A 27,750-nucleotide genomic window follows, 5' to 3' on the forward strand; every position below is an offset into this window, starting at 1 on the left:
TCAGTAGCCAATTACAGATCCGCTTTGCGGGAGGTGGACCCAGGCCGCGGCTGGAGAGGCCCGGACCTGTAATCGGTGAGTGTTTACGGTGTCTGGTACCGGTGTGTGTGGGAAGGTTATATAATGGACGCGCAGAGAGTTCAGGGTCACGTGTGTCCCGTTACCGGGCTGTCTGCGGCCGTGTGGGTGCTGACGTCATATAAACACATTCCATGACATGTAGCTCTGCAGGAATGGCCACCTGGGCAGGGTCACTGGGTCACTGCTGTGCCCGATGGGCTTTGTAAGGGTGGTGTATACATGAGGGTGGCAGCCAGCGGTTATTACCTCCTAGTATGCTGCAGTTCACATAACACATACTGATCCCCTCTGGCTCAGGGCTCATTCACACCGTGCAGATGGCACTAGCTAGTATTTTTATGACTATTGAAGTTCAAGAGGAAAACCATGATGCAATGTACATCATATGACAGAAGGTGTTGTAGTCATGGACCAATATAGGCGGCACATTGATGAATGTTATGACTGTGACCCGCTGCAGATCCCATATACATTCACCTGTCACTGCTGAGCTTCAGGTTATAAGGACTAATTCACACTTAAAGGGGTTGTCCCAAGAGTAATAATTTACCTGTTTGGTGATCAACCAGTCACGACCACCGGGTCACGTGATCTGATGTAGTGTTCGGTTTCGTGGGTCACTCTGCCCCCTCCACTCCCAATCTTGCACCTGATTTGTTACCTGTGCTACGTGGCTGGCATTACTATAGTCAGCCGAACACCATAGCGCAGGTTATTAATACTTGTACCAACAAAGGAATGGGGCAGAGTGGTCTGGGGGCTGAATGCTACATCAGATCACATGACCCAGAGGACCTGACCTGGCCACAATCCCCAGGACTTGGCAAGTATTTTAAAACTCTATTGACTGCCCCTTTAATACTGCTGCTGAGAGGGTCATGAACGTAAAAAATAAATAAAAAAAAATGACTCCACTGTCCTCCATTTACATTGATGGCAGCCAATCGCAGGCCTCAGCAGCCATCTCTTCACAAATGTTGTGTCACAGTAGTCACAAGCTGTTTGTGAAGAGGTCACCATTGAGGCCTGTAATTGGATCTGGTGATGTCAGCCAGAAGACCGGAGCTGTCGCCGCTGGAAACTGAGGCCAAAGGAAATATGATTAAAAATTTTTATTGCCAGCACTATTAAACATTAGATTAGACAAATCCTTTAGAAGTTCAGGATACAGGATAAGCTTGTGATTGGTGAGGGTCTGACTGCTCAGGACCCCACCAATCTTGAGAACGGGTGTCTGATTTTTTTTCTGTCTTGATGGAGTAGGAGGCTGAGCATCTATGGGAAATATCTAAGTATAAAGCTCCATCAGGCCGCAGGTAGGTACAAAGATAGCTGTCAGTCATCTATTAGGATTGAGCACTGGACTTCTGAGCATAGACAGTATAGGGATTTATATGGGTTGTACCATCGTGCTGTACAGTGTGAGCGGGGAGGAACGTCCCCTCCCTCTGCTCACAGTGCTTGTCCATAGACGAGTATTATCAGGAGGGGAGGGGGCGTTCCTCCCCGATCACACTGTACAGCGCGATAGGCGCTTCTGTGGAGAAGGACGTTCCTGACAGACTGTCACCAACACCCTTCTGACTGTAAAGTGCTACGGTACTGGGACCGATGGCTCTTTACCCGGGGGAACAGATTGGGAAAGCCGACAGTGCGCTGAATTCAGCGCACTGTCAGCTTTCCAGCAGTCTATAGAACTGCCTGTGCCCAATCTGATGAAAGGTCCTCTTTAATAGGGTTGTAATAAAATGTTGTAATGTAGTTTATCAAGTCCTTTTGTCTTTCAACATGATGCTCAAATGTTTCTGGTCCAAAGTCCTCGTTGTGAGATTGTACCATTAAAAAGGGCCACAATAAAACACTGTGTTACTGTATGGCCAATGATATACGAAGGATCATAGTTTCGGAGCGCACACAATCATCATGTATCTAAAAACTTGTATCGCATTCACTTTGCAGCTCGATAATGTAAATGTAGCTTTATCCCTAGAGGTACAGATTGTATCCCATCAATGTTACATTTCACATACAAGATACATTCACGTCATGGCGTGACTTCAGTTGTTCTTTACGGGATAAGCTCTTTACAGTAGTCAAATTTCCAGTTGACTTTTTGTTCATTTACCCCACTGACAACATGAAGTTTAGCAAGTCTTGTTTGTACATTATGGTTAGAATTAGATTTTTACTTTTATGAGATTTTGCTACAGCCAAATATATAATGTTTAACAACTTCAGGAACTGACCCTTTTCTTTTCTTCCCGTACATGTGGCCTGGAGGTCTACAACATTTTAGATTTCCATTATAACTCACGCTAGAAAACTGGTGTGAGTTATAATGAATATTTCGGGCCAAGGCGTCCCCACCCCGTTCACTGCACTTCGCAGCCCACCTTTACATGAATAGGGTCTCTGTCACACGTATATAGCAATATCATCCCTCTACACCAGAAATCTGACATGGAGTTATTAATAAATTTCCCCCACTGTCGTGTTGCCGTAGGTGATGCTTGAACCTGTGATGTGGGTTTGTTAGTTGTGTTATTTGAGTTTACTTGAATTTTACCAGGTAGTGTAGGGGAGCCGCATCATGGCAGCGTTTATAACTGCGTACACAGGACTTATTGAGTGCCGTGTATACAGCGATTCGGTAGGTAGACACTGTCATAAATCATCCCTACCGTCTCTGGGATTACAACAGCCAGCTCCCTGCTTTTGCAGCTGCATGATCCTGTGCATCTGCTTATCTATTCGAGGATGTACAGGTATGTTCTAGTAGGGATAGATGCAGAACGCCCAGCTGTGCATCCTTAAATAACTTTTCTGTAGATGGGACTGACAGCGGAGCGAAGAATACAGGGTTGGAGTACCCTGCTGTGCAGCACTTGTCTTTATAGGGTGGGTTCGGGCTCTAAGAGATTTCCTAGATTGAACCCTGAACCTGAGCCTAGGCTTCTGGCATCACATGATACTAGGGGTCCCTGCTGTCTCATGGCTCTTAAGGAAGAGTTCTAGTTTTTAATATTCTTCCTGTATCACTTCCTCCTGGTTTCATAGATCTTTCTGATTCATTGTTTAAGTGCAGTGGATACAAAACCATCTATGGTCATGTGATGCACAATCCACGGTCATATGATGGACACACAGGTACATGGCTGGCCACAGCTCTCTTGTACCGAGCCGTGTACCTGTGTCCATCACATGACCAGAGATTGAATTTTATTCACTGTCAATAAGCAGAATGACAGCAAGCAGAGATCTAGAAAGCCGTGAGGAATTGATACAGAAAGTACATTGGAAAATTGTACAACTTTTCATTATACAAACTGCTATTTATTTGCTGAAACTGGACAACCCCTTTAACTAGTTTATGTGTATGGGGGTGAGCAGAGTCACCTGTGGGTGTCGAGAAGGATCAGGCATGCTGAATTTTGGAATGCCCAGTCTTTTGTTCTTACTGCCACTTATTACCCTTTACCCACTGAAGACACATGCATGCTTGGTCAAGCCAAAGCATACATATGTATGGGGAGTTCAGAAGTAGTAGCTGATGGAAATACTGTACAAGTTTTCAGTTCTTTAGAAGTATATGGACAGCTTTAGATCCTGCAGCTCTTCCTGGTAATTAGATGATTAACAAGATTAAAGGGAATGATTAGATTAGAAGTATAGTCTGTATTTTATTTAGAATGTGCACCAATGCTGTTACAATGCCATGCACTCCACCTTCCATGTATGACAAGTGGAACTATTTTTCTTGGGGGTGTGAATGATCTCCTGTCCCAAAAGTGAAGGGTCTTATCTATCTGTCTGAAGTATAGAGCTGGATGCTGTTTGTGGGTACACAGTCTCCATAGAAATTTGGCTATGCTCACGTGGGGAACTTCAAATTCCGCCCTCAATCTGCTTCTCATTGTTTTCACTTGGAGGGAGGAACTCTGAAAAGATAAGTGTCCTGCTCCATCTTGGCAGAGATTTTGCAGCAGTGGCCACTGGTCAGCCCCATTCTCCTGAGCAGAGGAAAGCCACAGGAAGCCGCATGGGCCAAATAGAAGAGGAATTGGAGATGGAAAATTAGCTGACTCAGGGTTTATCTGGTGGCAAAAAAATCATGTTTTTTGCATCAAATGTCAAAACATAATAGCTGGACCCATGCCGCAGATTTTATGTTATACATTGCAAAGGATGAAAACCTACAACATAAACGGACATCGTGCTGCAGCTTTCTAACATTTGCATTGCAGGGTTTTTTGTTATTTTTTTGTGCATCGTGTGGAGAGAGATGTTCTTATCCATTGCACCAGATTTCAGTGAGGACCTACCCGAAACTGTTCATCCTATGAAAGAATACAGATACAGTTTAAGGTTTTTTTTCCCAGTCTTTTACCACTTACAGTTTGTGGGCACATTTATAACCAGTTTTATATACTTAGCTTTTGAGCTGCAGGCGGACTTTTTGGGAAGGGGTTTGTAACATTTGTTTCTCTGTAATAGTAAGATTACAGAGCGCATGAGTTTAGTCTGGCTGTATGGGGCCTTTTGTTACTGCTAAATCCATTATATCAGAAGCAAAGGGCAGAGCTTTATGATGGATACGTACTATGCTGCCCATACACATAGAATAGCTGGTGGCTGAATGCTGCCTCGCCGTACTACGCCACAGAAACAGTTCCTTGGATCGGCCAGACATGCGTTTTTATTTAAGTAGATGTAAGGGATAAACTTCTGCAAACCAGACCTCCCCCCGTCCGTGGCAGATGTTTCGTGTGTATGGCAATTGTCTTGTAGGGCCACAGCAAATGATCGTAAAATAACCAAAATTAAAATTAATCGTTCAATTATTTTGCATCCACATTATCTCTTCTCACACTGCCATTGGCTGAAAGATATGTCACTAACTGGACACTGTCAAATACAAAGAGAGGACGCTTAAAAGGGGCATGTCCTAACATAATCATTAATTCATGGTAATGAAGGTAAAATGTTCAGTTAATTGGGATTGTGATCTAGGTCATAATCGCCCTACTCTAATATATCTGATATACTGTATATCTATGGTCTGCTTTGGCCTTGCTGACCAGTGGCTATGCTGTGGTCAGACCCCTAGGGTCAAAACCTGAAGGTCCTAAGTATAAATTATTAGTAAATTGGTTGTTCAGGTTAAGAAAAACATTTTAAAGGGGTTGTCCCATCACAAGGATCCTATCTATACTGCTAGTTTATGTGGATATAATACTTTTCCTAAATACACTGCTTCAGCTAAACTGCTTTGTTTGGCCGCTATCTTAATTTATTCACTTCATTGTTGACACTGGCCCTTGGGATTATCTGCCCGTTGTAGCTGCCTGCTCTCAGGGGGTGAGGGAGGGGCTGACAAGCAACGTAGCTCCTCATATAGGGGAGGGGGAGGTGAGAACTCTGGGATTACTGTGCTGTCTATCTTCAGCTTTTCCACTTATCAGCTGGTTTAATTGAATTGGGCTGAGATAAGGAGTCCGTTACCTCTGTATGTAATGCAAGCGCACTCAAAGCCAGCTCTGCTACATCAGTTTCCACATCAGCGTCATACTGTGGATCATAGCAGATAGCAGAGCAAGTGAAACCCCGCCCACCAATGTGCGAGAAATCCAGGAAGTGAAGAGAGTACAGAGCCTTCAGGCTGCAGACCAAGAGTTATGGGAATACCCCTTTAAACAAACTGCAAAGATCCTAAATAGGAAAAAAAAAATAAACATTACTCGCTTGTCTTGTTCCTTCTCCATGTAAACAGAGACTCCTTGGACTGTTGGGGGTAAAGGATGGATTCCCTAGTGGAACAGGCAGGTGAGCACGAAAAAACAAAGTATCTAAACCTCTGATGTGTTTACAATCCCTACCCTATCCTTAGTCCTGGCTATGACTATGGATCCAGTAGGGATTGGACATGTCATAGTGGGGCCCCAATGCTCTGAAATCTTTCTATGTAGGGGGTCATTCACATGACTGTGTGCTAGGTAAGTGTCTTGTCCAGGCTTTTCCCGGGCAATCATTCATATGTGACCCATTCATTTCTGTCCGCCCATACACATGACTGTGTCCAGATGCAAAACTCAGGACAGGTCGTATGCCTGTCTGGTTTTGTAGCCATGCTTCCATGGCCCTCATTGATTGAATCACGTTCAGTCACGACTAGCGGTCCGCAGACAGTCCTGTGCCAGGGGCCTTATGATCAGACTCTAGTTTTGGATCTTCTTTGGACCATCTTCATGTAAAATTTCCATTAGCAATGGTGAAGTACTTGGCTGTTGTGTACAGGCTCTTCATTTGTTTTGTTTTTTTCTTTTTTAGGTATTCTGTGCGTATGGCATAAAGACATCTTCAGAAAATGAGCGTGGAGCCTGACGCACTAGCGGTTGTCAATCAACTGCGAGATTTGGCTTCAGATCCTTTGAACCGCCGAGCCATTGTACAAGATCAAGGCTGCCTGCCGGGCCTCATTCTGTTTCTTGACCATCCCAATCCTCAAGTTGTTTACTCCGCTTTACTGGTCAGTGCAAAAATTGTGTGTGGTTTCTATTAGGTAGCTTTCAGTTGTTTGCAATGTGAATTCTGGCGTAATGGTATTGAGCTTCCTTTTGGCTGTAAACTCTTCAGGACTCGCAACTCTTCATTCTCAGGGTTGTTTCCTTTTTTTTTTTTTTTTTTTTTTTTTTTAAATGTAGATTGTGAGCCCCATATAGGGATCACAATGTACATTATTTTTTTGTTTTTGTTTTTTTTTCCTATCAGTATGTCTTTTTTTTGTAGAATGGGAGGATATCCACGCAAACACGGGGAGAACATACAAACTTGGGTGTGTATTATACCCAGATATCTGTTAGCAGTATACTAATACTGGGTCGTCTTTGCCCTTATCAGTAATGGATTGCCCAATCCACTGCATGCCTTGCCCTGAATGCCCACCACCACCTTGGTGGTGGTGAGTAATACATAAGCTAATATAATATTATAAATTACGTCCAGGGTTGTTTTATTTTTCTGTACCACCTCATTGACCAGTGCTTTTATTTTTTCAATGCAGGCTCTTCGCTATTTAGCAGAATGTCGCGCCAACAGAGAAAAGATGAGGAGCGAATTAGGAATGATGCTGAGCTTGCAAAACGTCTTTCAGAAGTAAGTAACCTATCCTGTATATGATGTAATGTGTAGTGAGGTGCACATAGTACAGCGCTCAGACGTGTTTCCTAGACTTGATGTAGAGCGGCATTTAACAACAGTGATATAAAGGGCAAAGACTTTATTATTAGTTTCTTTTTTACTTTTGTATGTACACAATCGCCATTAAGTGCCTAAGCACATAGGTAGTCTTTGTGCCTGACTATGGTTCTGTATACCATGGTGGTAGCCATATTACATTTCTGTGAAAAACTTAGCGGTAATACAGTTGTATGCATGAAGATCTTGTTGTGATGCAGAGATGTTTATAGGACTTTTGTCCATTTGCATTTCTGCTGGTTACTGGCACTTAACGTTGTTTATTTACTAGAGAATTTCTTAAAGGGTCATTCCCATCTTGGACATTTCCACATAGCCAAAGGATTTACAGGATGACTCTATTCTAGGCAGATAGTTCAGTGTATTCCGATGAGATGCAACTTTAGCCTGCCTGTGAAGGTGCATCTTATTGAATACACTGGAGATTCTGCACACAGTAGATAGCAAATATAGGGGAGGTTTGTATCATGCCTCTCTGGCACTGCTGTTCCCCAAAATTGTGTCAGAGCAAAATGGCGCAGAGTTATGCCACAGAGAAGTCTAAAATGAATCTAAAAAAGCGACAGAGGTCAGTGACTGAGACTAAGGTGGAATAGCAGTCAGTCGTGACACTACTGACCTGTGTGGGGAAGTGGCTGGAAGAAATCCAAAGCACATAAAAACATTCATGGAGTTTATTAGAAAGCACCAGAGTGACCCAGCTAAACTGTCATCGTCAGATGAACTAAAAATGAAGCTTTATGGGTAACGTTTTTGTAGCTTTGTCTTTATCATTTATGTTTGGTTGACAGATATGCAATCCTTGGGTCCAGGCCTATATACATTTTTATGCTGACTTGTGGTGGTTCTGGTGGGGAGACTTCTCCTAATGGTGTCCTTTATACTCATGCCAAGCCCTATGCAATAATGAGTGGCTTGTGTTAATTATTGAATAACCTTTATTATTTAACCTTGCTACAATGGATATAATACCATGGAATTAGTGTACAGAAACTATTGACGTTTAATCTTCTGCCAGGATCTGTGACATTACTAAATATTGAATATAATTTATTAAAGGATTCGGACTCTCTACTGTGAAATCCTGCACTGAAATAGTGTTCTGGTCCTTTCTGTGTTTTTTAACTGGTCTCTCTGTTATCAGCAGAAATCCTCTCCCTGCTTCTCACTGGAGTTTGGGTGTGTGGGCTCCTGTATAATGCAGAGAAACTGAGGCTGAAGGGGTTGTCGTTTTAAATAGTTCTATCTCGGGCATTTTACAACTTAGGGTAGTGGTTCTTGTGTCATATGAAAGATGAGCATGCAGATCTGCCTGTGCTTCCAGAGATATGACCATACGACTCATATGCCACCAAGATCTACTTTTGCTGCTTTCCCAGAATCTTGGCTAAAACATGTGGATGTACCCTAAATTAAAGGAGCACCCAACCTCGAAAATCCAACAATACATGTAAACAGGGGATAGTTTAGTCCCCCGCCGTCTGCAGCATTTTCTGCGTGTTCCTGTAGAAGTCCTGCAGGAAACAAAAGGATTAATTCTCTGCCGATCTGCTCCATCTTTGCTGAGGTGTGCAAGGATGGCTCCTCCTCTAGCCAGTTATCTTACAGCCCGGCACAGAATAATGAGGAAGAGAAAGGGAGATAGCCCTAAATCATCTTGGAGTTTGTTGACTGGTCTCCATTCACACAATACATGCTATGTTTATTGTAGGACAGAAATATGGGGGGGGGGGGTGTTATGAATTTTGCGTATATCCATGTGTCTAGTTATCAATTTTGTTAATTGTTGTAGATCTGTCTGGTTTTAGGTATGTGTGCAAGTCACGTGACACATCCCAGGATGCCGGGATGTCAATCCAGTGCAGATAATAATACTTGTTTACAGGTTATTGCAAAGTATGCTCCGTAAAAACATGCCTGAAAAAAACTTAAGTCATTTTTTTTTACATGTGGGTGAATGCACATGAATGGGCTCATCTGCATCAATCACTCCACTACCATTAATGACAGACATTAATAAGAGTAGTGTGAACCAACCCTTACACCTAACTCTTCTATGCCAGTGTGATAGAGAGTGGTTTATTGGGTGTATCAGATACAGGTGTGGTGTTGGTATATCGTACGTGGTGGCAACTATTTATGGAAATGTTGGGGTTACGTCCCTCCTGGTGATGTGGGGGATGTTTCTCCTTCAGACTAATTTTAATGACCATTGGTTTTGTATTTAGTCAGCCGACCCCTACTCCTTCCAGTTCCCATATACATGTTCACAGGGAAAGCTGCTGTACAACTCCTCTATTAGTGGCATTTCTCTCCTGACAATATAAGAATCGGGTATGTTAAAAGTCAACAACCTCATTTGCCATTGTGTAAGAGTCGGAAAGAACCCCTTATACATTAGTCGTCTAGTCCTTCCCAAACAGTTAGGTTTGGCAGGTATTAATGTGTATGGCCGTTCTTACAGAGGACCCCTCTGGTTTGTGTAGTTGATGCTCTGGTCCATATCACGATAGCAACTGAAGAACCATGTGACATCACTTAGCTTCCCACGTAGTAACACACTGTGCTCAGGAAAGGTGTGCAGGTGCAATGGAGGAGGCTGAGTGACCTATATAGTCATATGCTCCTCCAGCTGCAGCTATGTTATGGAAACTTTGTCTATAAGGGAAACAGCCCAGAGGGGTCAAGTAGGGATGTGTAGTTAATTTTCAATTTAAAAAAAAAAATAAATCATAATTCTGATTTTAACCAAAATCATGAAATCGCTGGTAACCCTGCACCGGGGTGTGATATCTTACATGCAAGTTTTATCCTTGCTGCTGTAAACTGTATCACTTGCAGACAAAAAGAGAAGCCCCGAGCGGCACATAGTGTAATATTGTATTGATTATATAGATATAGGTTTTGGTTGCCAATTGTAATGAGTCCTAGAGATGAGCGAGTACTATTCGAAACTCCCGTTTCGAATAGCACGCACCCATAGGAATGAATGAATGGACGCAGGGGGTTAAGCGGCCAGCCGCCGGCAAAGTCTGCGTGCCTGCCGCTTCCATTCATTCCTATGGGTGTGTGCTATTCGAAACGGGAGTTGACCAGACGGCCTCTCACATTGGATGGAGCAGCTCCCGGATGTCAGTGGATGCAGTGGGGATTGAGTGGATATGAATACACTCGATGTAAAAAATGGAAATCTTCGCTCTCTAATTAGTCCAATATTAAGCAAGTTTATCAAAGTCACAAAAATACGCATGATGTGTTTTGGGGATATCGCCCAGTTTTCAAGTGATGAGCAAATCAGAAGATTAACCCATGTATACACACAAGAGTGCGTATGTGTGTGTATGTATATGTATATATATATATATATATATATATATATATATATATATATATAAATAATGTGTATGGTTCTCTCCTTATGACGATATCCCCTCAACCCTGTCTAAGCCTCTCACCTCTGCCAGATCAGTCCTCTCTGCGCAAAGCTGATGAGATGCAAGTACATCGAAACAGCTGTCCTTGGCTGAGAGACTGTATCTGGTACAATCCCAACATCATTGCAAACAAAGGCCTCTGAGAAGGTCGGCATGATATTAAAGGGAGCGCCCTCTATAGGTTTGTTTGACTGAGATTCTGTCTTTCTAATTACTCATGGAAGATAGACTTGCACATTCTCAGTCAGTGCCCTCTATTGGTGTGCATACTTGAGGCACTGACGTCCTAATTACATCATGGAAGTCAGATTTGCATATTCTTCCTATGTAAATATATATATATATATATATATATATATATATATATATATACACACATACATTCATACATACATACATACATACTTATAATCAACAAGTTTTCTTAGCACTTCCCCTATGGGAGTGTCAGTGTCAAGTCATAAACAAACCCAATGAATATAATACCTGGTCCCAGGGCGTAGCATAAAACTGTTGTGGCCATAGTTTTGGAAGTACGGTACCAACATTGCTACGTGTCAGGTATGGGCATTATAACGTGAAAAGGAGCTAATTATAGGCTTATTGTCTTATATATCCCACAATGCCTGCGCCAGATCGATTTGCGCACGCGCTGTGGTCCAGTTCAGGGGTGCGTGTGCTGTGTTAGACAACACATGTGGTCTTGAACCAAAGCACGTGTACAAATTGATCTGGCGCAGGCGTTGAGGGATATACAGGACACCAGCCTATGCTCAGCTCCTTATTAATGTTGTATTGCTCATTTCTGCCCGAAGCATAGTGATGAATAAGATCCCACACAGTGGACTTTTTTTCTGTACTGTTTTGAAATGGCGGACCCCATTAAAATGAATAGGGTCTCCACATGTAACCACGGTTGGAGCGGTCCAGCATTGTCGTCTGGGTCCCCCATTGGACGCGAATGTCGGAGAGCTTAGCTCTGGTGTAAAGTGTCCAGTCCCTTTAATATAGAGGGTGTCTGCCTCCTTGAGGCTATAATAAACCTCATCCTTTATTTTGACATAAATTGAACCTAAGTGGTAAATGAAAGTGGTTTTGGATTTGGGTCCCGATAAATAAAATGTAGACCTAGAAGATATAATTGATTGATACGTCTGGATAAGCGTCGGTCCGTTCTACTTTAGGGTGAGCGACGTGACAGCGCAGGAAATTCTGGTGACAAATTCAAATCCTTTGACATTCAAAAAATGTCACGAGGCGCGCTCCGACCGTAAAGACAGCGTAAAGGTTAAGGAGGAGACGAGCGATTGCTTTTCCCAGGTTAAATATCCCGTCTCCATCTGATGATTTACCTCCCAATTACGACTAGTTTTAATAAAACCTGCCGCTACTAATTTATACTTGGAGAGCGTATCCGAACAATGTCTCGTCGTCGCTTCTGTCCCGCAGCAAGACGTTTTTGTGCGTTAACCCCTTCGGCCCCGATCGTTTGCTTGACTGCACTCCTCTTTTTTTTTTCCAGGCCCCCCGGCAGTGAAGGGCTAATCTGGTTTCCACAAGGAAACTAAACTTTAAAGACATTTATGTTATGTCAACTTGGGAACTCTTTGTCAGCAGAAACCTAGAATGTCAAGTCTGACTTCAAGTCAAGCTTAAAGACATATTTACTTGACTTTTCCGAAGAGCAGAAGTGACACCTTCCACAGTTCCATGCAGAAATAACACTGAGTGCATGCGATGCTGAGCATAATAAAGAGCGGAGTAGTTTGTCAATGCTGGTATTTATGCATGCTTCACACATTTTAATGTGTCCATATGAACTACATTAAAGCTAGCAGCCTCAACTGTTATTGAATAATTGGATTTTATGGTCGGTAAAGAAGGACGTTCCCTCCGGTAACAGCTTTCTTTTATCTTCCAAAGGATAAAGTTTTTTAATTAACTTTTTTTTTCTTCCCTTCTATAGCTTCAGATAATCGACATGTTAAATAACTATCTGCCCGTGAAAAAAAAAAAACTAGAGTGAGCCTTGGCCGGATCGTCTGCCTTTTTAACAGGCTGAAGGAAATCCACTGCTGTAATCTGTTCTTGTAAATTAGCGTTCACTTAGGGTGATTAGGAGCCTTAATGTAGTACAAGACGAATTATCAGCTGTCCCTTAAAGGGGTGAACGTCTCACCAAAGAACATTCTCCATCGCTACTCATGACTTTCACTGGTAGGGTTTATTTCCTTTTTTTTTCTTTTTTATTAGGCCTGGATCACATCTGCGTTCGGTATTCTGTTTGGGGACCCCCCCCAAATGGAATACTGAACACATTAAAAAGTGGTGAGCAGTGTAAGCACACAGACTCCATAGACTATATTGGGGTCCGTGTGTTTTCCGCGCAGTGTCCACATGAGTCATGCGGAGACAAAAGTACTTCAAACACTACTTTTCTCTCATCGTGACTTGTCAGGGCACCGTGCAGAAAACACATGGACCCCATTATAGTCTATAGGGTCCATGTGCTTCGTTTTTCACCACTTTTTAATGTGTTTGCTTTTACGAACGCAGATGTGAACCAGGCCTAAGTATGGTTTTACCCAACAGTCAGTCTCCTAAACTTGTAGTTACTTGGACATGGACATGGCCATATTGTGACAGTGTACGACATCTAAGGGTCTTCTTTAGTGCTCTTCTTCTCCCAAAGTCATAAGGAGGTTTTTCTGTGACGGTATAATAAGTATATAGTCAAGGAGAGCCGGGCAATTAATTGAAATAAAAAGAAAGCTTAATTAATAGTTGTGAAATTTCTGAGATCGATTATTTCAATATCCAATCAGGTTTGCTGATAACCAAAACCAAACTTCACAGGCATGAAATGGCATATAAATGTGGAGCGTGGCATATAAAAAGAGGAATGTCCTAAAGTAATCATTCATTAATCGTAATCAAGTTAAATTGTTCAATTACCGTATATACTCGAGTATAAGCCAACCCGAATATAAGCCGAGGCCCCTAATTTTACCACAAAAAATTGGGAAAACTTATTGACTTGAGTATAAGCCGAGGGGGAGGAATGCAGCAGCTACTGGAAAATTTCAATAATTAAAATGGTCGGAGTTTTTGGGTGCAGTAGTTGCTGGGTGATGGGAAAGGGGAGGGGGTGTTTTGGTTGTCTGTCTGCCCCTTCCCTGAGCTTGAGGACTGTTTTTTTTCCCCCCACTTGGAATTCGGCCTGGCTGAATATGGGGTATCTGCAGTGCTCCTATTAACCCCTTCCCGACGGAACAGGAGCACTGCAGATCCCCTATATTCAGTAGACCGGGCACTCTCAGACACAGGGATACCTAATGTGTATGTGTGTCACAGTAACTTTTTTTTTTTTTTTTTTTTTTTTTTTTTGCTGACTCGAGTATAAGCTGAAGGGGGCTTTTTCAGCACAAAAACTGTGCTGAAAAATTCGGCTTATACTCTAGTGTATACGGTAATCATGATTTTGATTTTAGGTCATAATCACCCAGCTGAGCTGTGATGTCTGGTGTTGTAACTGTGTGACAGGAGCTGTGTCATCAGCAGTAGCTAGTGATAGCAGTTTGTGTCCCCCTAGTGGAGAGTATGTGTGACACACTCTATCCAGTATCAATTATACTCGAAGGTCTGGTGTCTAAGATGGTATGTTTTCACATAGAGAGAAGAGAACATCACATTAATCCCATGAGGTGGGGTCACCTTAGATCATATGGCCACAATGAATGTGAATTGGTCACAATGAATGTGCAGCCTGGTCTGGAAGCAGCAAAGTAAAGAGCAGAAGGAGCTGAGAAAGTGTTACCTCCGTGTGATGAGCAGAGCTCCACTTGTGGATATATCAGTACTGAATCCTATTGTTCGTGTATATATCATTAGTGAATGTAGTGTTTATGACACTATATTACATTGGCATGTGTTGTTATAGTTAATGTCTGGAACTGGTCAGGGATGAAACAGTTTCTTCCTGCAGTCACAAGACCAGACGTCCTGTTTTATTACCCCGGATAAGCCAGGTTTTTTGCTTTACAACTAGCCCACATCAGAATCAGTCAGGTATAAGAGAGGATGGAGGGTTGTAACTGGACAGTGACCTCAGCCATCTGTAGGGGACTCCTCTTTCCCTGATGCAGATGGAGCAATTCATTTCCCAGCTTTTCAAGGGGAGGAAAAGGGGGCACCTTGGCCGGGGGCATGACTAAGCACAAGCCAGAAGCTTTACCTTACAAAAACTGGGAATATAACCAATATATGTTCCCCAAACAAACAGGACAATAATGCAATATGAATTTATCTTTCTGAAATCAAATCTATAATAATAAATAATCAAAATCTATGACATATAAAGTAGCAAGATACTATTAAAATCAATAAAAAAATGCACTAAGGACAGTGGTACATACGGACAGGCAATCATTACTGAATATCTTATATAAATATGATATGTACAATCTGTGTATGTGTCTGATGTAAAATGTCACCCCCCCCCCCTAAAAAACAACAAAATGCAAATCCCCATTACAAAAATCCACATTTCATAAGTGTATAAATGACCCCATCTGTACAGAATGAATATTGCAAATAATTAATAAATAAATGCACCAATTAAAACATAATCCTGTATACCATATATACTTGAGTATAAGCCGAAATTTTCCTTTTTTTCTTTTTTTTCGGGGGGTTGTCTGTGACCAGCTGCAATAATGATGTTCTAAATCCCTCCTTTCACCAGGAAAACATATAAAAGTAGAAAATGACTGTGAAACACAAACACATTAGGTATCCCTGTGTCTGACAGTGCCCAGTCTACGGAATATTGGGTATCTGCAGGGCTCCTGTTCCGTCAGGAAGGGGTTAATAGGAGCACTGCAGATCCCCTATATTCAGCCAGGCTAAATTCCAGTGGGGAAAAAAACCCAGTCCTCAAGCTCAGGGAAGGGGCAGACAGACAACCAAAACACCCCCTCCCCTTCCCCAGCAACTGCTGCACCCAAAAACTCCGACCATTTTAATTTTTGAAATTTTCCAGTAGCTGCTGCATTTCCCCCCTCGAGTCAATAAGTTTTCCCTTTTTTTTTTTTTTTTTTTTTTGTGGTAAAATTAGGGGGGTCGGCTTATATTCGAGTCGGGTTATACTTGAATATATATATATATATATATATATATATATATATATATATATATATATATATATATATAATATATATATATATACACACACACACACGGATATAAGCATAAAGGGGGAATAGGGAGATATAAACCATTACCAACCAGCCATAATTAACAGCCCACAACCACACTGTCCAGCACCCCTCCCCCCACCAAAAAAAGCAAAAACAAAAAAAACTGGTAATGCGTTGGATTTTGGCACATTTTTGTAAGTCGGCGATTAAGCTGAGCGTCGTCCATTTTTTTTTTCTCCATGCTTCTATGGAAACAAAAGGTTACGAAGTTCTTCTTTCTTTTCTCCCTTTTTATTTCTAAAGACTGTTTTGCTTGTTTTTCATCTATCTTGTCTCTGTTTACTTGTATCAGAGCTGAACCCCTTGAGTATTAACTCATTGCATGTAATGGTACTTAGTGTATGCTCTGTGAACCCATTACATTTTTTTTAGGTGTTTTATGTCTGACTGTTAGAGAGGGGGTGACAGTGTACATTTGGGGTGCATGGACTGTGTTGGGGTGTGATTTGTGCTAAGTTTGCAGTGTGGGTTAAGGGTTGAGTGCAAGATTGAGTGAATTGACCCCTGACAGCCGCATATATACTATGATGGTCCTTACGTGACACTCCTGCTAAGCCATATCCTTTTTAGAGTATGAGCATACATATAAACATCAAACAGGTAGTAGGACCGCCCACTGGACTCCTAAGCTCAGAATAAGCAGAGATTAAAATCAATAAATTACTACATAGCCACAAACTATACTACAAGTTCAATGTTTTCCATCCGCCCACATTCACAATTGTTATTGTCCACAGATTGTATCCGCAGTATGTAATATGCATATCTTTTTGTCTTGATACAGGACTACCACACCAGGGGACACACAGATTCTTGCTACAGAAATCTATGATCTTCTGCAGTCATCCAGCACCGCAGATGGAGATTGTATGAATGAGATGAACTCTAGGCGGCGAAAGGCCCAATTCTTCCTCGGAGCTACAAATAAACGTGCCAAAACTGTGGTCCTACATATTGATGGTCTTGATGACACGGTAAGCCTACGTTTGGTCACTTTATTGAGCTGGTGCTCCTTCCTGTCTTCCTTTAGAAACCCTGTGTGACTCCAGCCACGGCACCTTCATAGAGCTTATAAGGCACCGTGGATAGTCAGGCCAAAAATTACAAGTTGGCATTCAGAGAGGTGGCATTAGAAGGTTTGTGGCCACCTTAGTCAGACCATCAACTTTACCTTTATGGGTTCTGACTTCATGACATATTCCCTGTTAAAGGGATCCTATCATTAAAATGATTTTGTGTCTAACATGTAGGAATACCCTTAAGAAAGGCTATTCTCCTACCTTTAGATGCCTTCTCCGCGCCGCGTTTGGTAGAAATCTCGGTTCTCGTTGGTATGCAAATAAGTTCTCTCGCAGCACTGGAGGCGTCCCCAATGCTGCGAGAGAACTCTCCAGCGCCACCTCCATCTTCTTCAGGAATGGCCTCTTCATACGTTTTCTTCCTGCGTTGGGGGTCAAACTTCTAGGCCTCAGGCAGAGCCGACTGCGCATGCCCGCGGCCACAAGAAAAATGGCTGCTTACACAGTACCCTAATTCTGTAAGCCTTTAAATGGAGTCTAATGCCTCCCCCAAGGATATGTAGCCATCATCACTCTGTTACTACAACATATGTTTATCACGTTTGTAGACTTATATAAAACCAATTTTCATTTCTTATGCAAATTAGAGTATTGGTTCACCGGGGGCGGGCCTTCAGCCCTGGGAGCACTGCTCTTGTAGCTCAAGTTGGATGGATGTTTAAGTTTATGGAAAAAACCAAGACAAGTCAGAAGGATGTCCTAATGATTTTTTTTCTTTTCTGCTCTGTTATTACTACGTCTGTCTAAGGTCTTCAGTACTGATATAATGGAGGTCTCCCTTTCACAGAGTAGTTGGTCCCATGTGACTTTTTTTTTTGTATATAAACTTTCTTCAAGACCAATGGTACAAACGTTGGCTTTTCTTTGTATTCACTTTCTTCTGCGCCCCACTTAGTTCCACGTTGAAGACGCATCATAAAAGAATGCAGAAAACACAAATGCAAATGACCCCCTCCTGTTGTTTTATAAGACATCAGTCGGCACGTGTCTGCCAGAAATAGTATTCATCCTTCAAGTATGAAACCCGTCTGCTTGTTTGAAAAGACTGTCTGGCTTCAGAGCATGTAGAGTGAATGCAGTGCACAGCGCTTGTGATCTACAATTTGCTGAAGGGTTGCAACATCTGCTTTGATGCGTTCCGTCAGCATGCATGCAAGGTGTCTGATAAACCGAGAACTAAACACTAACTGCTTAGCAATGACCACTTCAGTCAATCAAAGCCTAACCAAGGGGAAATGCTTTCCTTATCATATGGAGCAAACAAGTCTTGGCTTTCCAGCAATGTCTTATGATTTACAGTTTACTTTATCTACTTCGATTTCTTTTTTTTTTTCTAACATGTAAGCATTGTACCTTTTAGTCACGAGTAAAGAACACATGTCAAGGTTGTTCTCTGCCCGACCAAGCATAGATTATGTGATTTAACAGCTTGGCTGCCAGACCATAGGACCAGTTGTGTGTTCTCAGTCCGGCAACCTCCTCCTCTGTCTGGTGCTGTACACCGTGCAACAAAATGTCGCTTGTGTTCTGTGACGGATTATTGTGTTACTTGGTATGTTCACATAAAGGAGTTTGGTGTGGATTATAGTCTATGGGGTCCGCGGGTAACTGCTGTTTTAGAGGATAGGTTCTCCATATGTATGAGACATAACAAATAGTTTAGGGGGTTTTGCCCTAAGGCTTGGGAAGTTACACATTATATCAGTGATGGCGAACCTTATTGAGACGAGTGCCCAAACTGCAATTCAAAACCCAATAAATTATCACGGAGTGCCAAAATGGCATTTTAACCTTAAAACTCTGTGGATCCACAATTGCGGACCCAAAAATTACAGTTGTGTGACTGGGGCTTTATAGAGCTTGTGCCGAAAGGTAAAGGTCTCTGCATTTGGTACTTTTGAACACTTAATGTTCACTATTTACATCGCACAGGATCAGTATTATAGTGACTGTGAAATGTTATTACTGCCTGTACTAATATCATGTCTGCTATAAAACCGATACTGTGTGATATAAATAGTGAGGGGGACCCCACACAGTACAATCTACTCCACAGTGGCCCCCACACAGTACAAACTGTTCCGCAGTGGCCCCCACAAAGGATTATATGCACAGCCCCCCCCCCCCACAGTATTAAATGCTCCACAGTAGCCGCCCTCCCCACACAGTATTAAATGCCCCACAGTAGCCCCACTCCCCACACAGTATTAAATGCTCCACAGTAGCCGCCTCCCCACACAGTATTAAATGCTCCACAGTAGCCCCACTCCCCACACAGTATTAAATGCTCCACAGTAGCCGCCTCCCCACACAGTAATAAATGCTCCACATTAGCCCCCTCCCCACACAGTATTAAATGCCCCACATTAGCCCCCTCCCTACACAGTATTGAATGCTGCACAGTAGTTCACCCTCCCCACACAGCATGAAATGTTCCACAGTAGTCCCCCTTCCCACACAGTACACACACAAATATACTTACCTGAACAGCCGCCGGGCATCCTTTTCCTGTTGACTTATGTCATCACGCCTGCACTGGGGCAGAGGTCGCACTCCGCCGTCAGTGTAGACCGCGCGGATCGCGCGTACTACACTGACAGCTTTTAGCTGGATGTACATTTGCACAACCAGCTGAAAGCAGCAATCTCTCACTAACTGGGAATCCTGTACTGGATTCCCCATTACTGAACAATCCAGGCGACCGCACGCGTGCCCGCAGAAGGAGGTCTGCTTGCCCTCTCTGGCACGCGTGCCATAGATTCGCCATTACAGCATTATACACAACCCCATCCCATTCTCTAGTTTTGAATGAAAATCTACTCTACATATAAGCTTGTGTAGGAGTAACCACCATTCAACCTTCCTGATGTGTTGTATTTGTGTGACATAATAGGGTTAATCCTATTATATGCATTTTTATTTCCCAGTCTGTTCAGAGTTTATGAACTCTTTTGAGCTTTTTATGCATTATTTGTAGCTTTACCTTAAAAAGACCATTGTTTTGTCTTCGCAGTCTCGAAGGAGTCTCTGTGAAGATGCCCTACTGAAAATCAAAGGCGTCATTAGCTTTACATTTCAAATGGCAGTGCAAAGATGCGTTGTCCGTATTCGGTCTGACTTGAAAGCAGAGGTAAGATCTAAATACTGAGGGATTGTAGAGTGACTTGGACTATCGTACTATTCTTCTTCTGAATATTCCCTTTTGAATGTCAGAAGATGCTGCATGTTATCAGCCCCGGATTTCTATGTTCCACACTTGGTAGATCATACATGTATATAGGATGTATGTCCTAGTAATACCCATATTAATATATGTTCTGTACACACTCAGCCTACTAGACCAGTGCATCTATATCATGAAGTGCAAATACTTAAGATGGTCAGACACCTTAGAATGCTTGTTCAGCTGATGGCAATTACTTCTCTTCCTCATATATTTAATGGTGACAGGGGAACGAGCTGTTAGCAGACTAAAGACTATTTCTCGAAATATTAGCTCATCAGGGTCCAACTTCTAGCACTCCTGCCGATCACACCTTTCTCTTCATAGGCTGTGACCTGAGCATTCATTGGTCACATTCCCTGTTTGCAGCTCCGTCCCATTCAGGTGAAAGGGATTGAGCTGCAATCACCTGTGTTATAAAGAAGTATCTCTCTTCCCATGTGTATTATAAGCGCCCTGTCACACACATATACAATGCATGCTTACTGTCTGTAGTAGTAGGGCTATAGGTATGTTTATTTTCTTATTATCTTATTCTCGCTGTTTTTTCCCCCACCCATTTCAGGCTTTGGCAACAGCAATAGCATCTACCAAAGTGATGAAAGCGCAGCAAGTAGTAAAGGGAGATACTGGAGAAGAGGTTGGTGATGTTCTCGCTGAGGGCTTTATGCTTGTTACACATTTCCTTACAGTTTCCAGATGACAGATGGCGGCATTTGATGAATTTGCTGTGGAGGTTTACACAATGCCTGGTCAAAATGGTGTCACAAACCCCCAACTATTTTTCTGACGTATACCTGCATGTAGAAAAAAGTGGCAAAAGGGCTTCATAAAATGGCATTCGCCCAGTACACTGGTGTCTGTGCATTGATTAAATCTGCCCATTGAGTTCTCCCACAATCTCACCTGCTCAGTATGATTCTTTATTACTGATAATACTATTACACAGTTATCATAACAGCACTGTATGCACTGTGTATAAAAATGGCTGCAAAAAAACTGGATGTCTTACCCACAACAAGTTTGTGTAGCTGCCATTTTGTATTGCAGGTTAAAAAATAAATTTTAATGTAATGCAGTACAGTAGGACATAAAGGTTAAAAGGGTTTCCTATCCACTGGACAGGTCATCAGTATGTGATCCGTGGGACACCGGACCCCAAACAGATCAGCTGTTCTGGAAGCTGCTGTAGTGGACAGGAATCATGTGCCTGTCCATGTAATAGGAGCGGTGCCGCACCCTGTCCGGTGTATATCTGTGATTCAGAAGGTTTGTATGCGGCTCCTATTACTTGAACAGACACGGCCTGCACACACTTCCAGTGCCTGATCTGTGCAGGGTCTGTCTGTGTGGGGAAAAGGAGCCTTGCAGCAGTCAGATCAGGTCCACTTCGTATTATTCTACCTTCAACAGGCTTAGGGCGGGTTCACACCAGCGCCTGATCTCCGTTACACAGGTTTCCATCCTCTGTCGGCAGAAGCGCCCGTGAGCATCTCCTGCTCTCTGTGGCGAAACCTTTTTTTTTTTTTTTTTTTTTTTTTTTTTAACCGGACACAAAGTCGTGTTTGTCTGACTTTGTGTCCAGTAAAAAAAAAAGAAAAAAAAAAAGGTTTCGCCGTGGAAAGCAGAAGACTCTCACGGGCAGGACACTTGAAATGAATGGGTTTGAAAACTGCCTGCCGGTTTCCGTCTCCTGCCCAGTTTCTCGGACAGGAAGCGGAAACCTGCAAAACGGACATCGAGCGCTGGTGTGAACCCACCCTTAATAAGTATTTTGTGCTTTTCTGTGATTTTTTTTACCATAATGATGCCATGTTCCTCTACCATTCCTTTAAGTTGCTGGTGCCATTTCAAGACACTCCTGTGGACGTGGAGCAGAACACAGATTTACCTGACTACCTACCTGAGGATGAAAGCCCTATGAAGGAGCAGGATAAAGCGGTGTCTCGTGTTGGGGCACACCAAGATGGTGGGAGCAGTTGGCTCAGCACGGCAGCAAACTTTTTATCCAGATCCTTTTACTGGTGACATGGGCTTAGGGACTAAAAGACTGCAAGACAAGAAATATTTCAATCATCCCAGTGAAGTGCAATTTGCAATAAAATACTACACACACACACAGTTTCAATTCGCGCAACCTACGCCGTGTTTTACATGTACAATAGCCGATCTCGTAAAGCAGCATGGCGGACAACGGTCACAGATCGTGTTGCTTCATTTATTGCGTGTTGCCTCACTTTGTAAATGGGTCCACCCTTTGCTATTACACTGTCATGTTATAAGCCAAATAATTGTGATAGTGAACACTCTGATATTCAGCCTTAAGGTCACTGGTATGTTGTTATACGCGGGAAGCGTCTCCTCACCTCAATACTCAGGACCGCCAGTTCTCATTCAGATTAGATATTAGTGCATGAACGCCTTTTAAGAAACGTTTTCTTTCACTTGCCTTATTTTATGGAAGGATTGGTTCCTGTGACACGTGCTACTGTCCGCAGAAACACAACCTCTTTTTTTTTTTTGCAAAAAGTGAAAACTTTCCAAATCTCAAAGAGTTTATGCCTTCTATATGATAGAGGATCTGAGTTATGTGCAGGTTTAACTATTAGCGGGCGATAGTACTAAAGATCTGGAGTGCAACAAGCCTAAAATATAATAAAATCTAAATATTACCTACAACAATGTTCACTTTTAGTCCTGCCTGAGTATTTATGATGCGATCATGTTACGGGAATTGTGCCACGAACAAGCTTCATCCTCTATACACAAGATAGGGGTAAGTGTCTGATCAGTGGGGGTCTGACCGCAGGGATCTGTACAGATCATTTAAATGGGTGTGGTGGTCGCACATGTGTGTTAAATTCTTTAGGACTTGGACAGTCCCATAGGGATGGGTGAGGCAGTCGCATGAATGTGTGACCACTGCTCTATTCATCTAGAAGGTACTAATGACCCTGTAATGATGGGGATCCCAGCAATAAGACGCCACTAATCAAGCACTTGTTCCGTATCTTGTAAGGGGGGGGGAATAAGTCTCGCTGTGGTAAACCCCTTTAAGAGCTAATGATTTCGACATAAACCATGAATATGCAATGTGTTAACCACAAATATAAATGATATAATACAGGCTCGCAAGGTCAGACTGATGGTTTAACATGATAACCAAGAACCACTATTGCTAGAAAAATGCATATATATATAATGTGTGCAAGATCTGCTGCCTGCTATATACCGTGGTGCCATTTTTAGAGACCCTATGTAAGAAGTACAGCCGTTTTCGTTCCCTGTCGATGATGGTGGTGTTTTTATATTTGCAACTGTTTGTAATGAAAAGAAGGGGTTAAATGTATGTTTTAGATGTAAAATTAAAACGCCGTGATTTGTTTCATACATTTTTTTTTTTCTGTTGCTCTGATGGACCAGGAATGGAATTGCACACTTTGGTTGTGAGTGTTTGTCATACGGTTATTACGTCACTAGAGAGTTATAGTTTTTGTAAGGTAATGCTGCTCCTAAGGGTGTTTCTAAAAAAAAAAAGACTAAGGTCAAGTCGCTAAGAACAAAATATAGTCAGAATAATCTTTGATGGACACCACGAAGAAGATCTGGCTTGGTTAGTTCTTGCTTGTGGACCACCAATGATACCCAGGATAAGGGTCAATTTCCATGCTGCAGATTTGTGGCTGAAATTACTGTGACTATCCCATTCATCTCACTGGGTTTTGCAGAAACGGACCTCATACAGAGTTTCTGTAACAAATCTACTGCATGGAAATTGAGCCTAATGGTATGTTCACACAGCAGAATTTTTCCTACCTGACAAAGGAAGATGAAATTTTGACCAAATTCCGCAGCAAATTCCATACCAGCCAGGCCGAATTATTCTGCCTTTCACGTCAACGGGGCGTAATCAGACAAATGCGACGGAAGATCGAGCATGACTCTTAATTTTCCCGCTAGCTGAACAAAATCAGGGTCTGGTTCCTATTGAAATGACCGCTTTGTCTGTCAGGTCTGTAGCATTGAATGGAGTGACAGCTTTTGTGTGTCGATGTCAGTAATTAGACACTCCCCATCTTGTGAATAGGGGACAAGTTTAATTTGAGGCACAACCCATTCAACAGTTCAAAGCAAAGTCCTATTTCTATACTTACTCTTTACATGAAAATCCAGTCAAAATGATATTCTGATATGTAACTGAAGATCAATTGGTGATGCAAAGAGGACTGGTCAGTTCTCTTCACATTATATGAGGCCGGTTATAGACGATAGTGTTTGGTCTATGAAATACATATTGTATGTTGGCCGTGTTTCCCAGACTGTATACTGTGCAGGGACTCCTTTATGAAGCTAGGAGTCCCTGCCTCCCTATGAGATTACTATCCTCTACTGAAATGAGATTACAATACGAGACATTAGTCTCGGGGTAGGTAGAAACTCTTGGATCACTATGATGCTGGGAGTCTGGGTTCCTGGAGTGTTACAGCCAGCAGGTGTGTATATTTCATTGGCCGAACCCTGCAGTCTGAACCTGGCCTTGGCTTATTTGATATAATAAAAAAAAAATAACTGGTGTCAGTAAATACTTGAGTTAACCCTAAAACAGAAACATTGGAAAGGAATGAAAAATGGACAACTGGGTGTTACCATTGCCCTTGTCGATAGCATGTTCCTACTGTAGTTACTGACTGCACAATGTCAGTCTCTGTAGGGACTCCCCATTGTGGAAGGGACTTGTGATACCCAGTTGTCAATTTGGTACATTTTTAAGGAGAACAATTTGATGGCACAAAGCAGAGCTCTAAGGAAAGCTTTACAATTGTCCTTTCATTGCTATTACAAGTAATGTTCATGTAATACAGAATATTTGAGTTCAGACTGTATACAGTATAAACACTTAGTAGCCATGTACAGAACGGTTATAAGGCCCACACAGTACATTGACGGTATTGATTAAGTGTATACGGCTGCCATTTTCCACTGTTTTTTTGCTACATGTAGGTAAGAAATCTGTTTGCTGTTTAATGTCTTGTAGTTTTGGAGGCCATAGTGGTATTGGTGTATTATTTAGAGATGAAACATGAACATTAATGTGATGATGATATACGGAGCATTTACCATACCTCACATGCTTGTTACATTGAAAGCGGCCTTGCTCTGCTGAGTACACATTACTACAGTCTACAGACAGCAGCAGTTTTCTCTAATTCTCCTTACGTTTCCTGATGGTCTGAGAAGTTTCTGTGAACATATTATGTAAAGGTGAATGGATGACCTACACAATAGGAGGATGTGGGGAAAAGCGATTGGGGTGACTGAGCGCCACTAAGCTGGGTGCAAGAGGCACAGCGGAGGACATTGAAGGATTCCCTGTCCTTGTTAGCAGAAGCTAAGGGCCCATTCACATGGAGTAAATGCATGTGTATTTTGGCAAAATGCATGTGTAAAAATAAGACTCCCATTGACTTCAATGACGTTTTTTTACACGTGTAAAAAAAAAAACAACAAATCAAAATACACGTGTAAAATGTCATTGAAGTCAATGGGAGTCTTATTTTACACGTGTATTTTGCCAAAATACACACGCGTTTACTCCGTGTGAACGGGCCCTAACAGCGGTTTTTGGCCTGATGAAGATGCTGTTCTCGTGTTGAAAATGTTGACTGAATTAAATAAAACTATTTCTTCAGTATCTTCCTCCGTGCCTCTTGCTACCCAGCTTAGAATCCCAGTTGTTGTTTCCTTCATCCCTTTCCATAGCCATAGACCTGTTGGTTCTCTGGCCCCAGGGATAGCAGAAGCTTAAAAGCTATTTTTCTGCACCCCTCCAGGTGAGCACTTGTCCATTTACCTCATCACCTCCATTTCTATACTGTACCTTCTGCACCGTGAGGCGCCATTTTTTTTTTCTTCTTTTTATTATTATTATTTAGAAACAATAGGCAGACATTTTTCCAAATTCTTCCATTATTAATAATTTGAATTCAGGCACAATTTTTGGTTCCAAACGTGTGTAGAAAATCTGCTGAATAATATCCGCTGAGATGGCTTCTCCTTAACCCTTCTCAGTTGTCAGACTGGTGCCCACGTAGCTTTCCATTCAGACTGGTTATTAGGTTGTTAGATATGGTTGTCAGGCAGTCAGTTCCTATTTAGTCTGTTAAACTGTCAAAGGGGTTGGTCAGAATTGCTTTTGTTTATGGATTATCTTTAGCATAGTCCATAAGTTTGTGATTGGCGGGCAGGGGGCTGACAGATTTCTGTATAGGGTCACTTCTGACACCCGTACTATGGATAGTATGGAGCAAGAAGGGGTTGGCTACATGCTTTATATAGTGGCCAGGCGCTGTCACTGACATTACCAGTGTCCGTTCACTATACAGGGACTAAGGCCAAAGTATTAAGACTCCACCTGTCAGCCCCCCACCGAGCAGATATTTATGGCCTATCCTCGGGATACTTGCTCACTCCTTTACGGTTCCCAAGTATGAAGTAGTATTTAAACAACGCCTAAGGCCTCATGCACACAACCATGTGCTCAGTGTTTTCCACGGTGTCAGGAGCAGAACTCAGGATAGGTCCGATTCTTGTCCATTTTGCGACCCGTGCTCACTCCTATCAATTAATGTGGCCGTGAAAGCATGGGCAGCACACAGATGATATCCATGTGCCGTACCTGCCGTTCAATCCTGGCCTGGCGGCACACATGCGATCGTGTACACGTCACTTTAGACTGTAGCTATGGGACAATGTTTCCCTATAAACTAATCTCAATTGGTCTGTGTCCCAACAGATCTTGTTATTAATCTGATTTTTCAATTATCCTTTTTTACCAGAAATTTATGGGACATTTAGGATGTGCTGCCTAATATTATGTATTGTAATAGAAAAAAAAGCGCACAGATGATCATTGTGTGAATCCCATCATTTACTTAATGGAACAAAATGGTACATTGCTGATAACATCCTCGCACTTGTAGAATGAATGTCTATTGACTCTAATGCTGCTGTAAAATTAACCGCAAACTAGTATTCCCATAATGTTGGTAACTTTTTTTCTCCTGATATAAATATGCTATAGAAGCAAATATATGCACACAGAGTAAAGGCTAAAGCTATCCACGTCAATTACTCCTGTTATAGCCGCATTACAGCGAATCTCTTAAAAACCTGTAACATCATTCAGTAGACTGAACGTGTCTTGTAAGCTGTCTGAATCCAGCCGCCCTTGTTTGCAGAGGAGCGCATCAGCCTTTTAATATTCCAGCTATAATTTGTGCATCGTCTATATAGTGGTAATAACCGTTGTAATCAGATTTCTTTCTTTTCCAGTCACCAAAAAATGCATTGTTTGCTCTCGCTGCGCTCGCCATGATGGAGGCAGCCTGTACATTACATTTTGAAATATGTTGTGTAAAATA

General features: G+C 42.2%; 1 protein-coding gene across 1 annotated transcript; it reads left to right on the forward strand.

Moving 5' to 3' along the window:
* On the forward strand, positions 1 to 27,750 carry ARMC1 (armadillo repeat containing 1). The gene is made up of 7 exons (XM_075270467.1): positions 1 to 75; positions 6,409 to 6,607; positions 7,142 to 7,233; positions 16,812 to 17,001; positions 20,120 to 20,236; positions 20,895 to 20,969; positions 22,166 to 27,750. The coding sequence occupies exons 2-7, from the start codon at positions 6,446 to 6,448 to the stop codon at positions 22,355 to 22,357; spliced, it is 828 nt and encodes a 275-aa protein (XP_075126568.1). The 5' UTR covers positions 1 to 75; positions 6,409 to 6,445; the 3' UTR covers positions 22,358 to 27,750.

The sequence above is a fragment of the Leptodactylus fuscus genome, chromosome 4, assembly GCF_031893055.1.
Source record: "Leptodactylus fuscus isolate aLepFus1 chromosome 4, aLepFus1.hap2, whole genome shotgun sequence".
Lineage (NCBI taxonomy): Eukaryota > Metazoa > Chordata > Amphibia > Anura > Leptodactylidae > Leptodactylus > Leptodactylus fuscus.